Source organism: Pholcus phalangioides, unplaced genomic scaffold (genome assembly GCF_987345545.1).
Source record: "Pholcus phalangioides strain wild (caught in Gottingen) unplaced genomic scaffold, Ppha-v1.0 ptg000007l_1, whole genome shotgun sequence".
Taxonomy (NCBI): Eukaryota; Metazoa; Arthropoda; class Arachnida; order Araneae; family Pholcidae; genus Pholcus; species Pholcus phalangioides.
Genome location: NW_028301600.1, coordinates 24,168,077 through 24,183,938, shown reverse-complemented (window position 1 = coordinate 24,183,938; position 15,862 = coordinate 24,168,077). Strand labels below are relative to the sequence as shown.

The window sequence follows — 15,862 nt, the reverse complement described above, 5'->3', positions numbered from 1 at the left end:
AAAAAATCAACAGTGTCGGGTATAATCTTTCATTTTGAGCACAAGAGCATGATTTTTGTTACTCCATCTCATCTTATGACAACGTAGTTGCAGACTAAAAATATTTTTTTGTCCTTCAATGATCGACATCAATTAAACTTTAAGCATTTTTATGCACAGGGTGGGCAAAAAGTCCGTAGAAACTTTGCAGATTCATAAAAACCGGAAAAATAACCGAAATAAAAAACGGTTTGCAGGGTTAGCATCGCTAGGTCACGGGAATTTTTTCAAGACAGAAAATAATAACTAAAAAATAGCCGATAGGTGGCGCTGACGTACACAAGTCAAAGGAAAAAAATACTCAAATAACGAACAGAAAACCTCCAAATCGTTTATTACAGCAGTATGTGTTCCACATGACCACCACCACAGGGGATAACACATTGTAGGCGAATCACAAATCCAGCAACGGCAGAGTGCAAGCAGGTTCACATACACGGTTTACAACAATGAACTGTTTGTGGATTAGGAGCGCAAGTTCTTATAATCGTGTCATTTGCATATTTCCACCGAAGTCACTCGTACCAGCACCACCTATCGGCTCTTTTTTTGAGAGTTTTTTTTCCTGTCTAAAAAAAATTCCCATGGCCTAGCGATGATAACCCTGCAAACCGTTTTTCATTTCAGTTTTTTTCCGGTTTTTATTCATTTTTAAAGTTTCTACGGACTTTTCGCCTACCATGTATTACTAGCTGTTACCCGCAGCTTCGCTCGCGTGGATTTGGTAATCTGAAAATTACTCGGCGATGATTCCCCCATATAACATTTCAAGGCTTCACGACCCTCCCCCCCGAGAGCTGAATTTTCAGAAATCCCCTCTTAGTGGGTAATAATAAAATATAATACTGACTTATAGTATCTTGGTAAAATAAATAATTACCAAATTTCATTTTTATAGCTTCAGTGGTTTCGGCTCGGCCATGATTTTCCCATATAACCTTTGAACCGCCTTATGACTCCTACCCTTTAGAGGTTGAATTTTGGAAAATCCCTTCTTGGTGGGTCTCTACATTACAAAATAAAATTGCCGACAAAATTAACTTATAGCTTCGGCGTGATTTCTCTGTATAACCTTTGAACCCGTTTATAACCCTTTTAGCGGTCGAACTTCAAAAAATTCCTTCCCAGTCAATCAGTCAATCTTTACGTCATGAAATAAAACTACCCACCAAATTTCATGATTACAGCTTTGGCGGTTTCGGTCAAAAAAACCCTTCTTTAGTTGGTCTGTTCATCATGAAATAAAAGCTCTGACCAAATTTCATATTTGTAGCTTCAGCGGTTAATGTTTGGCGTGATTTCTCTATGTAACCTTTGAACCTCCTTATGACCCCCTTAGGGGTTGAATTTCGAAAAACCCTTTCTTGGAAATGACCCCCTCCCCCGTTATGAAATAAAACTACTGACCAAATTTCATGTTTATAGCTTCAGCCGTTTCGGCTCGGCGATGATGTATCAGTGAATCAGTCAATCAGTCAGGATGTCAGGATTATTTTATATGCATAGATTTGTATTTTTTTGCTAGTATATATTTATAATATCTGCCACCGTTTTCTTGCTATCCCATTTTGAAAACCGTCAGTTGATTGTGGGCACTGTACTATAATATTTATATTACTAAAATATAAAAATTAGTACATAAGTATTATATTTTTAAGTGATTACTAAAGCTCGGATTTTTATGCCCCTGAAGATGTAACGTCATTGCTGATCGGTAAATTCAGGTTTTTTAACCTATCAGCAACGACGTTTTATCTTTAGGGCATAAAAATCCGAGCCCTAGTGATTACCGTTGCACAAGTACATGATTATAATTATGCGACCGTGAACCGTAAGGCTAGTTTCTTATATCGAGTTTGACCACATTGTGTTGGCTTGACAGTATTTCAAACTGAGAGTTGTTTTTTCCGGGAAAGGTCTGGTTGAGATGGTTTTCTGTGTTTCCTTCAATTGGAACACAGGTGCGAGTTGGCTTCCCTTCGGCTTTTCCAACACTCATTACCAAATTGAAAAAATCAGGTATCATAACAAAATGTGCCCCGCGTGAATTACGATTTAGAGATGGATGAAATGACCACCTTGGAAATAGGTCAGACTCATGCGTGTTCATCTGTAACAGACACTACTTGTGGTACTGTACAAATATTTTTTTCTCTCCTATAATACTATTGCGAGCTAAAATGTAGGGTAGACCGAGGCAAGTTTGGTACAGGGGAACGTTTATATACGGTTTATAATTCACATACTGTTTGTCAGAGCACATCACCAGTCGGGTCAGGAGAATCGCCTCGGACGCTATTTGCACTCATAATTTTTAATAAATAACAATAATCTTTCTCCAGATCATATGCAATGGTCCCATCATTCAATCCACTTTTCAAGGCAAGTAGAGAAGGCTTTTTTTTGCGGAAGCTGCTTCAGAGAGAGAGAGAGAGAGAGAGTGAGTGAATGAACCTTACACAGCTAAATTTTTCTACCAATTTACGAAGCTTCCTCGATATGTGTTGTCGCAAACTTTTCAAAATTGAAACATAATATTTGTAAACACGCAACACATTAAAATCGTACCACAATTCCCTTTCTTACAGTCCGGATCTCGCATCATGTGATTTCTGGCTGTTTCCGATGTTGAAGGAGAAGCTCCGTAGGAAAATTATTAGTTGTTTCAGCTGTGTAGGGAGTTGACACTCTCTTTCTCAGAGAAAGCTTCCAGAAAAAGCTTTCTCTACTTATTTTGAAAATTGGATTGAAGATGTTATTATCGCATTGAAATCGAGGGAAAACATTTTGAAAAATAACAAATTATATTTTAATGCACCTATATTTCTTGATTTTTTTATGATTTTACTCTAAGTTTTTATGGAACCCACCTTATAATATTCATTGAGTTATGAGTAAGTCATAAATATTATACTTTTCAATTTCAAAAGAGCCCTGTTTAAACGTATAATAATGCTAACGAACCCTTCAGAATAGAAGCTATTGCTGCAGAATAAATATTTAAATTGTTTTTGAAGTTTAATATTTTAAATTTATCCTTTTTTAAATTAATATTAATGAAAAACTTTAATCATATTAGTTCATGTAATCACTTGACAAGCTTGATAAATAAAGAGTTCCATTTCCTCTTGGTGAAATGTCGTGGTGTTAAGGTCTTTGCCAAGTTGTTGAAAATCCCATTACGCAATGTGAGACCATTCTTGATCTCTAGCTTTTTTTTTGGCAATTGTTTTTACTTCATTGTTGCTTAGTCCAAAGGTGTTTGCCAAGGACTCTAACAGTTTGATCATTTTTGATTCGTTGAGACTCGTTGGGAAACGGGAATAGAAACTTCAACGAACAAACACTACGATAACCACAAACGACTAGATGAGATGCATTTTTCATACTCGTGTACTTCAAAGTTTTGAGATGTAACTCTGTCATCAACTTTGCATCTGTAAGATAATTAAAATGCTTTTAGAGATGCTCATCTAGGACGCGGGGGTGTTACTACCAGAATCAAATTGATCTTGATTTCTAAAATCATCACCCTAATGTTTTTTTGTTTTTTTTTCCTGCGGGGTTAGTATGTATTATCAAATTACACATATTTTCGTGATGTTTTTGGAACTCTTTCGATGTTTAGTGCTTGAGAAATATTCACATTTATAGGAAGAAATGAATCAAAAACAATTCATTATTCATTAGGTACCATTGCTCGCAGTCATCACTTGAGTTTCATGGCAACTGAAATGACACGGGTTCCTTTTCCTGAACGATTAAATATATATGGAATACATATGTAACTTTCCTCTGAGAATAAAGAATGAACTATATACGGAAGATGATGTTATGGTTTTGACTTTGACAGTCCCCCCGTGCAGAAAAAAGTTCAGCTGCTGCCAGAACTGCAAGTGAAATTTGTTTTCGTGGAACTTTTTCGTGTCTCTAACTGAGTCACGTTGCGTCAACCAACAAATGCTCGCGGGAGGGTGTTTTAGGCTAATTTTAGGCTATATGTACTTTTTTTTTTCTTTTTCCACCTCACTCTTTTTCACCCTTGTGTGTAGAGTAATTCAACACCTTCCACTCATTTGGTAATACATTCTAAGAGACAAAGTCGTTTATCTTTTGACGAATAATAGACATGGGTTCTCTACAAGAGAGTAATCGCATTTGCGACAATACTAGGGTACTAACTTATTTTTGAAACTTTTAGCTTAGAAATTCGATTTCGCAACCAAGCATAAAACGAAGACTTTTACATTAAAAAAATTTCCTTACTAGACGGGCTTTCATTAATTTTTCTCTCTTTAATTAGCTAATTTACCTTTAATAGGTCTTGGATTTTTTCGAAATGACCAAGGAAATGGTGGGAATCATGAAATAATCAAATAAATTAGGGTCATCATTTCATTCGTAGATATTACGAATTTAATCTCAAACATTCATTAAATTCGATAATGTCCTATACCAAACATGAAAGCTTATGTCAGTATACTAACTTTTAAGTTTTAATTCATTTTGGAGTTTATTTTTCGCGTTTTTCCTCTGGTTTCGAATTTTGACGAGAAAATTGAGGATTAAAACTGAGAATATATACGTTACGGTAAATGCGATAAATCGGTAAAACTATGCAACATCGCCGGTTATTTTGCATGATCACCAATCGTCTCGGTAAGTTTGTTAAATTTCGCTACATTTATCACTTTTACTGGCGATTACGTATATGATTCCCAAATGACTTTGGTGAACTTGCTAATTATTGAAATGATTAACATCTCTTCTGTAGATTTAATCAGTTTATTTGTTTTGTCCGTTCGTGATACATACTACTACCACACGAATTTTGCCAAAAATAAATGTAACAAGGCAATAATATAAAAATTATTTATCGGCCTGGTAATATTCTTTCTTCACGTGTCAAATGTGCAAACAAATCCAATATTACTGATTAAATTCATCATCCTAGACAAGTTTGCTCACAATTCCTTCAAATTCCAGTAATTTAATTGACGATTCATCATATTTACCAATACGACCTGGGGGTTATACATAATCACCGGTAAATGTGATAAATTTGCAATGTATGAACAAAATTTATTAAATTCACTGAAATCGTCGACGATTGTGTTAATCACCGGATCATCACATTTACCGTAACATATACATATCGTTAATACACTCACTTCCAACAGTTAAGCACGCGACGGCTTATATAACATTACGACACACCACTTTAATCTTGCCCCTCTAGATTGCACAGCTAGTGGAACACAAACGCGTGGAACTCGCGCATACAGTCCCTTCACGTGGAGCCGTCGCCACTCAGTACCAGCAGATAGTGTCTTACCAAGTGATATTGCAATCTCGGAAGTAACAGTTGTGGTGGTCGCTCGTCGATTCCGCTTAGCTACTATAGTAATATACCGATTACGAAAACAATTCTCAAGCAAGTCAAACAGCGCTGACCGGAGACATGGGTCCAGTCAACCAGGGTTAGCACCATAGAATAAAGATATAACTACTATTATTACTCTATGGTTAGCACCCCTATCTGATGATCGGTATATTGCTATAGTACCCAAGCGGAATCCAAGAGTGACTTTCCCCCAGTGTTACATCCATTGTTGCAGCATCACTTGGTAAGACAATATTCGCCAGTACTGTGTGCCTAAAGCTTCACATGAAGGGACTATGCTCTCGAGTACCACGCATTTGTGTTTCATTAACCGTCCCATCCAGAAGACCACTGTTAAAGTGGTGTCGTTATGTTATATAAATTGTCGCGTGCTTAACTTTCGGAAGCGAGTGTATGTTTGAGACAAGTTGAAGGTGATAAAACGGGAAAAATAAGGATAATAGTTCTTTCAATTAGTTATTAAATTTTTCTTCCACTTTACCGAAAATTGTTGCATTCTGCGTTTCTTTTTTTTTTCTCATTTGGATTCATTTTCCAATTTTCATTGCGGTATAATCTATTTTAAGGAACATATTGAATAGTAAAGAGGACACACACCATAGAAAACATTAAAAAAAAACAGAAAAGTAATTTTTTGAATATATATGTTACTGTAAGTATGATATGCATAATTGACGGTAACTATGTATAATCACCGACCATTTTGTAAATTTAACAAATTTTGTGAATTTATCACATTTACCGGTGATTATGTATAACTCCATCACTCCCGCTCGTATTGGTAAATATGATAAATATCGTAAATGAACTACTGTACTTGAAACTTCGATCTAGGATGATGGATTCAATCCATTGCGTTGATTATATATAAATATAAATACAAGGCCACACACACACAACAGGCAAAATGTCCAACGAGGTGGCTGCCCATGTTCCAATCCTGATCAAATGGGTCTGGAGAAACTCCCTATCGCTTTGATTTCCAACTACCCCCCGTTAGCTTCATGTCATCTGCGAATTCGCTAACAATCCCATCGATACCCTGATCTAGTTTATCGATAAAAAGTGAAAAAGTATGGGCCCAAGGGCCCAAGACACTTCCTTGAGGAACTCCACTGGTGACGCCTGTTCAATCAGATAATTCCCCATTGACCATAACCCGTAGTGATCTATCTCTTAACCACGATTCTATCCAATTCAGCAAGTTGCCCCCAATCTCAATCTCGTGTAAAAAAATGCTTCAAGAGTTTACCATGTTGGAACCGATCGAATGCCTTAAATAAATTTGACTTTTCAGTGTCAATTCTTTGTTAGAAGTACCCCCCAGAGTAATTTTTACGTGGAGCGTATGACATTATAAGAGTCATCATGTTCAATTCTTGAAGAGAGAGTAGAAAGAAGTAGCATTTTCGAAACATACTGAGAAATTGAATTTTCGGGATGTTATGCCGAAACTAATATTTGGAAAGAAAAGTGATTTGTCTCCTCCAGGAACCGAACCCGGGTCCCCTTGCATACCGGGAAAGTACGCTAACCAATACACCGGAGACACAAAAAAAAAATGCGCTACTACTTTACCGCACACCAACTTTGGTCATATATCGCCATACGGCAATTTCCAACCAGTGGAATTAGGTGGGAAATGAAGGCCTCATCCGTCGGTGATCACCCCAGGCTTGGTCGGTAAAGAACTTGTTTCTGATGTTCTCTCCCGGATTAGAACCCCTGGACTTCAGAGTGGAAGACGAACATCTTACCACTGCACCACTCGGGCGCGTTATTATGTTTGAAAATGTTATTAAATATGAAGAAAGTTAACATTACCAAACTAAAAAAATTCATACGTTTTTATCCTTATAACATTTATCTTAATTTAATTTTTATGGCACAATTTGTGTGGTACACACACCACGTAGAGGAGAAACTGATAGGGGAGAACAGGGTAATGTGCAGAACACTTGAAAGAAATCTCTAATTAATCAATTATTTGTAATTGTTCATTAACAAATTTACTGATTTACTGTAGGTACCGTTTCTTTACCTACTAAAAAACCACAAAACATTTGACTTTATAGTTGAAATTTAAATAGAAAATACTTTTTTGTGAAAGCTTACACTGTTCGGAATTGCCTCGAGGGTCGGGGCATTACCGAACGGGATCAGTTAAGTAAGAAATGTAAGATAAATTACATATTTTTTTAATTTTATATTAAATTAATTAATTTAATTACTTAAATGGCATAATCGATTCTAGAATCAACTGTTCCTGTGAAAATACACAACTAAGGTAAACATAAAGCTAGTAATTGTTTTTCATCTATATATGAACACTTTTATTATTCTAAAAAGTTGAGTATTTTTAATTTTAAGTAAGTTTAATCTATGTTCTTAAAAAATTGCAAAAATAACATCAACAGCAGAGTTGAAACTGGCTTATAGAACCTAACGCTACCTACAAAAAGGCCAAATAAAATTTTCTACAGTCTCTGTAGAAAATTTTATTTGGCCTTTTGTAAACACTCTGAGGGTATCCACCCAGAACACAAACAACACCTAAACCAGAGTTCTTTGTTCATACCGAATTCACCACACATAAAACAAATGTCGTTTGAGTTAGACCCTTCTCTTGAAGTGCCAAGAGGTTCCATGAACGTCGTTAGATCGACGTCGTCTAACTCGTCGTCATTACATAATGTTTCATCAATATTATCTTCATCTTCCGATGATTCAAAAGATATGTTTCTTCTGCCCTTTTTGTTTTGACGTCGTATTGGGGGTTTGATTTTAGATACAGTTTATCTTGGGTTTTTGTTTTCTTCTGGTTCCGTCTTGTTAACCTTTGAAGTTAATCTTTTTTAATTTGCTCTTTGCTTTTATTCCGAGATTCTCTCGTGGTTTTTGTTCTTCATTTGTAAGTTTCTTTAGTAATTTCATTTTCTTAATCTTTTCCTGTAGTTCTTTTGTTTTGAGCCTTAATTCTCTTTCTTTAGATGCATCTTCAACGGTTTTTATTTGGTGTCCGCGTAAAAACCACTGAATGTTCCTGTCTCGAACCAGGTTTTATCACTTTTAAGTTAGGAGTGAGAAAAATTTGTTTACATGACATCGTTCCAGAAGCAGATGATGTAGAAATTTTCACATTCAATGGAACTGATCCACCAACTTCGGGTTTTTGATTAAGTGCATTTACACTTGAGCTTAGATTTTCCTCTTCAATCGAAATATAATCATATACACTGTATATATGTATATCATATGGTGAAGTCCCGTCTTCTCATTCTTGGATACCATCTTCTATGATTGGTAACAGGGAATTATCTTCTACGATTCGTAACAGGGAATTATCTTCTACGATTGGTAACAAGGGATTCATAAAGTAGTATGTATAAGAAGGCCTAATATAAGTAATCCACATTTTAGCTATAACAAAACAGTAATATTCATTATTCACAAAACTTCCAATAACAGGGCATTGAGGACAATACCGAACACTTTATTCGGAATTTTCCCAAACGACAAATAATGAATTAAAGTGATATTGTCGCATGATTTCTTCTATATTTATCATACTTCACAACTTCATTCAGGAATGAATAATTACCGGTAAACGTGATAAATGTAGGAAAATTTATCAAACTTACCGAGACGATTGGTGATTATGTATAATAACTGGTGATAATCACCGAGTTTTGCAGTAACTTATGTAATATAATACCTTTTTTATTTGTTTCATTACACTTCAAAAATATTTACATGTACATGTATTTATCAACTACAGAGTACGTCCTCATTGTTGTATTGTAAGGAAAATGGTGAACTAGAATCAACAATGCCACAACGAGATGTTTCTGATACCACATTGCTATAGAATTCATTGATGGCACAACAGCATGTGTGTGCTTCACATCAACATTAAGTCACTGTGGGACTTTTATAAAGAAATGCATATATGATCATACCAGTTGAACAAACTGAAGCCAAAAAGATTTTTTTGTTCTTTTCTTTTTTTGCCTCGAAGATAAGTCAAGCGATCAGCATCTTGAACATTCCTACTGCTATCCAGTGGAAATCTGCCAAAATTTCAGAAGTTATGTTTCGCTTTGCTACGCCAAGAGAATTTTTTTTTATACAGATCTCATACCATCACGATCTTAATGAATTCTTTGAAGGCAATGTCGGCATGACCAACACCGAAGTGATGTACGACGACAGGTGATGGAAAAGCGTTCGCGCACCTGAACAAATTGAGAAAACATTAATGCGTTGAAAAAGCTTACTTATTGTATGAGTGTGGGTTGACATTTTCAAAGAAATAAACTATTTTTTTATATTTATTTTCTGTTGATAAGATCGTTGAATGTGACATAGATGTTATGGCATTTCCTGTTGAATGAGAAAATCTGCACAGCTAATTGGCTAAATAATATATCTTCAATCGGTTGACATGTGTATAGCAAAAATATTCTCTCTCTCTTTTGTATCATAGTTTATGAATGTTTTCCTAAATGAATATGACTATTTAATAGAAAATATCAGATTAAACTTACGAATGAAAACATTGGCTTAAATAAATGTTGAAAAAAACCTATATATATATATATATATATATATATATATATATATATATATATATATATATATATATATATATATATATATATATATATCAATAAATGCTTAAAATGTTGGCCTTTTTCACAGATACATAGGCACACGTGTTTTAACAGATTGCTCGAAACTTTACGAAGTCTGCGATAATCAATGCCTGAATTACATTAATGATGTTAGTCGTGAGTTCATCTATCGTATGTGGATCATTGCAGTATGCTACATTTTTAAGATAACCCCAAAGAAAAATGTTCTGGGGTTATACAAGTCTGGTGAAAGAGGTGACCAAAGTCCGCGTGTAATGACACAATCGATAAAAAATTCAGTTATAACATGAAAACTTTCTTTTGATGTCTGAGCACTATCCTGTGGAAATCAGGAGTACCATTCATCGCTATTCAACAGTTAAAGGAATTGAGTAATAATGTCTGTGTAGACTTTGGCATCAACAGTGGGATCAAAAAAAAAAAAAAAAAAAAAAAATAGGTCCCACAATCCGACGGCGTGATACAGTGCACTAAACACAATTTTTTTTATCATGTAAGTGCTTTCATTAATATGAAGGTTCGTAGTGGACCAATACCAAAATGGGCTATCTTAAAAATACGGCATGCTGCAATGATCCACGCATGATTGATGAGCTCAAGACAAACGTCATTAATGCAATATCAGACATTAATTCTCGCAGACTATGTAAAATCTCGTACAATCTGGAAAAAAAAACCTATGCGTCTATGAAAAAGGAAAGCATTTTCAACATTTACTGTAAATTCTTAGTTTTTTAAACTTCAAATTTATGAATTCAAACATTATCTTTAATAAATCTGTTATTTTCTGTTAAATAGTTATTCATAAACTATAATGTGCGTGAACTTTGAAACACCCTGTATTTTGATATCATATGAAAATGCACGCATTAAAGAAACAGAAATTTGCAGATCTTAATTAATAGCTTATTTTTCGAGAATGTTGATATGGCCATAGTAATTATTGCATTTTAGTTCAAATGATTTTTTTAATATTGAAATTTTTATTGAGAGCACTTCCGTTTAGCTGAGTTTAGGTTCATTGTGGTAAAGAACTGAATGCATTATTTTTGGATGTTGCGAAATCAGCAGAGTGGATAAATTCTGGTCTAATATACAGCCTCGAGCTCAACTACAACCATCAGTGAGGAACATGGGGTTTAGCTTAATATTTTGAGGCCCAAATCCAGCAGAGTTTCCTAAGCTCCCAGATTTCTGCTTCTGCAGCATTTGTGGAACATTGATAAGCACAGGGCCGTCTTAAGAACATCATGGGCCCCCGGGCCAAGTGACTTTTCTGAGGCCCTACCAGGAAAATCCTCGAAAAATTCAAGTACTTCTCGTTTTTCTGAGGCCCGTCTTCTCTTGAGGCCCCCGGGCCGTGACCAGGTGGACCCATGCGTTAAGACGACACTGGATAAGCATCGTCTTCTCTTCAGATTCGATTAGCAATCATTGCCATTGTGACCTATCTCGTCCAGCCTGCACTGATACAGTCAGATCGCATGTGGTACTAACCAACTCCAAAAAAAGAAAAAGATCCGCTTGTCCAGGGACAGCGCTTTTTTTATGATTGTCAGGACTACTCTCGAGACGTTTGAACGTTCTGGCTGAAAATTTTCTTAATAAATTATATAGCAAGGACCTAACACTATTATTTTAGACTCTTGGTCCTACGTATAATTATTGTATTGTTTATTGTTAATCTGAATATAATTTGAAATTTGACACGAAATTCACTACCAAGCCGAATTATGTAAACACCTGGTAAAGTTATCATCCAAATAAGTGAACTTACCTTATAACGAACATCTCTATCTTGTTACCAGATCTTGCCAGCAGCTCTTGTATCTGGCCAAACGTACAATCTTGTACGTTTACCCGTCCAATTTGGATTATTTCATCACCTTCTCTAATACCGCATTGTTCAGCAACGCTATCTGGAGCAACCTGGCAAAAAATACGATGTATTTGAATAATAATTAAAAAAAAAAATTATTTAGTAATTTTTGTAGTTGCAAAAGTTAAATGTAGGATTGAAATTTGAGCGGGAAGCTCTACAATTGTATATTAAGAAGAATTCATTTTTCTTCCTGTCTCAAAGACATCTTGTACTTCAAGTGCGAAAAAACAAGTTAGAATGGGACAAAATTCTGGGAGTACCCGATGCGAGAAGTTTGTGCTCGGCAGCATTCGGAATCTAGGCCGTCTTTCAAACCAACAATTCGTATTTTATATGCACGCTGGAAGGATACTTCCAATCGCAAGCTACGCAAGGAGACATATTTACAGCAAAATGTAATGAACTTAACGTGACAGATCAAGTTACAAGTTTCTTTTATTTCAGTACAGGAACATTTAACATGAATTCTGAAATCGTATTCTTAGAAGTCTCTCTGCAAAGAGCCTCTATACTCACTGTACAGACGAGAGGTGATTTAGTCGGTTCTCGGATTCCATGTGTCAACTTATCTGCCGAGTGGCACAGCGTAAAGTCTCGTAGATCGTGCTGGATGCCATTATAAAGTAAGGTCGACGTTGCGCTAAAAATGCCCTCTTCAAAAAAATAAGAAATTTGTCTCATCCAAGCACCACAGAACGAATGTATTAGTTTTTCTCATAACCACTCCCAGGATCATCAAATGCCAAGAACGCCACCATGTTACGTACGAGCTGCATCGCAGTAAAGAATATGCATTCCACATTGACACTTTCCCTTCATGGGTTTTGGCTGGCTCGAACGCCAGAGCAATGGAAATTTACTCGTTGCTAGGATTTGCTCCAATACCCTGGGAAAGATCTTGGTTGGCTGCAGGCTGGTAAATTCGTTCAATTTCAAGAAAAAATAGTCTGCCTTAAGATTTTTAATTTCAGTGTAAACAATTTCACTTTATGAAACTTACGTCACGCTCAAGTTTCTTTTAAAAGCTTTTGACTGCCTGTACCCATCATCAAAAGAAGAGCGCCCTTATGGCAAGCTTTACATACGAATGCATGAAATCAGGATGATTTCAATACTTAAATGAAATTTGTGCAAGGTGTTTAATTGGAACGTTGATCAAGTGCTCGCGAGCACGAAATCGGACAAGAGCATCGAGCAAGCTGGGTACTTCAGAGAGTACCGCGGTGCTTATGAGCAACTGGTTGAAGATGCCTGGTGCAGATGGTAATATGTTTGCCCGGTTTGCAAGGGGCTGGATTCGAGTCCCAGCACAGGCCAGATGACTTTTCTTTCCGAGTTCCCCTCGGTATAACATCCAGAAAATATCTGTTCCCTTAATCTACTTACAAACAATCTCTACTAATAATAACGATAAACACATCTTTCATCTCTACTAAGAAGTACGATAAAAATAGTGGGATAAATCGAGAAGAGCCATTCATATAGTTAGAATGACAGCCATAATCTTTTTTTAAGGACAGTATTATATCGTAGTATTAATTATTCGTTCTTTCTTTCGTGATATATGCTTTTATATTGGGTTGCTGTATTTTGGTTATATTTGACATCAATATTTTTTATGGGCATCTTTTCCAGCCACTTCGTTGGGCAATTTGCCTGTTGTCGCCTGTGTATTTGTATTTGAATAATAATCAATAACGCTACTAAAATACTATATTCAAAAATATCCTTTGTTTGTTTTTAATGTAAAATTTTAAACCTCAGTTTATGAACACTCAATACATAAAAAAACCACATAGTTTTAAACTCCGATAAGCTACTGTAGGAAATGATGAAGCGCATACGGAAAAACTTTCAAAGATATGCCCACAACAAACCAAAGATATTTTTTTTACAAACATCAATATAAATAACAGAAATTGTATTGGACAGATTGGAACAATCTCTTGGGAATACGTGCTAATCACGTTATTCTTAAAAAAAAATTTGATCACCTTAAAATTGCTAAACAGTACATTTCATAGCCGAGAATTAAAATGCAAAACAACTGGTTTACAGTGTTTTTCATACTATGCGAGCTCATATAATAAGTTGTGGTGTTGAAAAAAATAAAGCAAAGTTTCATAGCTTTATTATAGCCCAACTGCATATGAAATTGATAGATACTAGTTATCATAATGTTGTGTCAACACATTAATATTCCTTTAATTTGATCCGAGCTTTATTGCAGTATCTTTTACCCATTTAGTCTGAAGTGACTTTCGAGAACTTTCTAGAAATAGAAATGCAGTTCTCGAAAAAACAGTCGTCGAAAAGAATATCCAACAACAGATTTGGCACCCGACTTTTCTAAAGTCGTAGTCAAGTTAGATTTTTAGACTAGTGAAACTGGCTTAAGAACCCGAAATAGAACCTCGTCCTAGTGAATCTGGTCTTCCGCTCTATCAATCATACGTAACAACGTATTCGAAAAAAAACGTATTCGACCTTTTTTGAATATGTTTGTTACGATAAGTTTCTTTGCTATAATTATATTTAATTCATTCCTGATGTACCCCAAGTACAGTACATTCGAGTAATATGGAATAACACTTTTATTTTTTCTATTATTCTAAGTTGAAATACGGTAGATACCTGAAACCTGTATTTTTATAAAATCTGCTTTCTTGTCTTTGCATTGACAAGTGTAACGTATTTAAAAATAAATATTATATCAAAGAAAAAAAAGGCGTTAAAAAATCATTTTCGTGAGGTAATATGGAATGGGGAGGGGGGTTCAAAATCAAGACTCGTTTGAATTTATCAAAAACAAGATTTAATGAGTCTATGACAATGAGAAAAATAAAAATTTCATGGTTTGTTTTTGTAGTTGATGATGTGGTAATGTCATAATCTATTTACAAGAGTCACAAATGCAATCTTCCTATCCGGCCCCAAAACATTCAAGGCGGGGCCCACAGAGAACAGGAGACACAGACATTATTTCTAGACTTTTCCTCTTCTATCTTATATCTTCTATCTAAACTTCCATCTTGAAGAGATATTTCAGTCCAAATTAGATAACACTTACAGTATTCCATATTACCCGACACACCATCCGTGACAAAATAGCGTTCCATCTAACAGGAGAGAATCGCTAGATAAAAATGAGTACAGCACCGTAAAATATGTTCTATAGCAGCCGTGATGATGGTGACAACCGAGTGATACTGACTCTATACAATCATGGGGACATTTTGAAGTTTATCACTGTTCCACTAAGAGACCATATCTAAAGGCAGAGAAATCCTGGTATTTCATATTACTGGAATGTGCTATATATAATCGGTCATTCTGACGGTCGAAGTTCAAAGGGAACTGCGAAAAAGTTCGAATTATCCAATTCATCAATACGGGATTCGCAAATTGGCCACAAATAACAACTTGGTCATTATCATTCACGAAGGATGCATAAAGCGACATAACCTACTACTTTATTTTACTGTTCTAAAAATCGGCATTAAAATTGCACAGTATCTTGAGCTTGCTTAATGCCTGCTCAAAAGATGCTTCCAAACTTTGCTGATCATTTAAAAGGTCACAAGGAGTTCTAACTTTCATTTGAACATTGGAATTTATGCTTCCCGAAATTTCACATATACTTAATGACGATAAAAATGTTTTGGATTTTAAATTAGAACTTGATTATCAAGTTGAACAATGGAAACCACAACAGGTGGCATACAGTTTCAATCTATTTTTCACAGAACTATCGAAAATTGACGGTTTAACCTGCATGACGGTTCAAGAAGGTGACGGCATAAGAGGTTCTATTGTATCAATTTCTCTTGCTTAGGGTCTAACTTATATTATGGGTTGCTATTAAATATTTAATCATGTCAA

The 15,862-nt window shown here is 35.4% G+C and overlaps 1 protein-coding gene across 1 annotated transcript in view; it reads right to left on the bottom strand.

The window, feature by feature from the left end:
* The window catches only part of LOC149085094 (uncharacterized), a 36,319-nt gene that overhangs the window by 18,366 nt on the left and 2,091 nt on the right, over positions 1–15,862 (bottom strand). Inside the window, exon 2 of the mRNA XM_089232883.1 lies at positions 11,876–12,027. Coding sequence (XP_089089009.1) covers positions 11,876–12,027 — 152 coding nt within the window. The remainder of the gene's footprint in view (positions 1–11,875; positions 12,028–15,862) is intronic.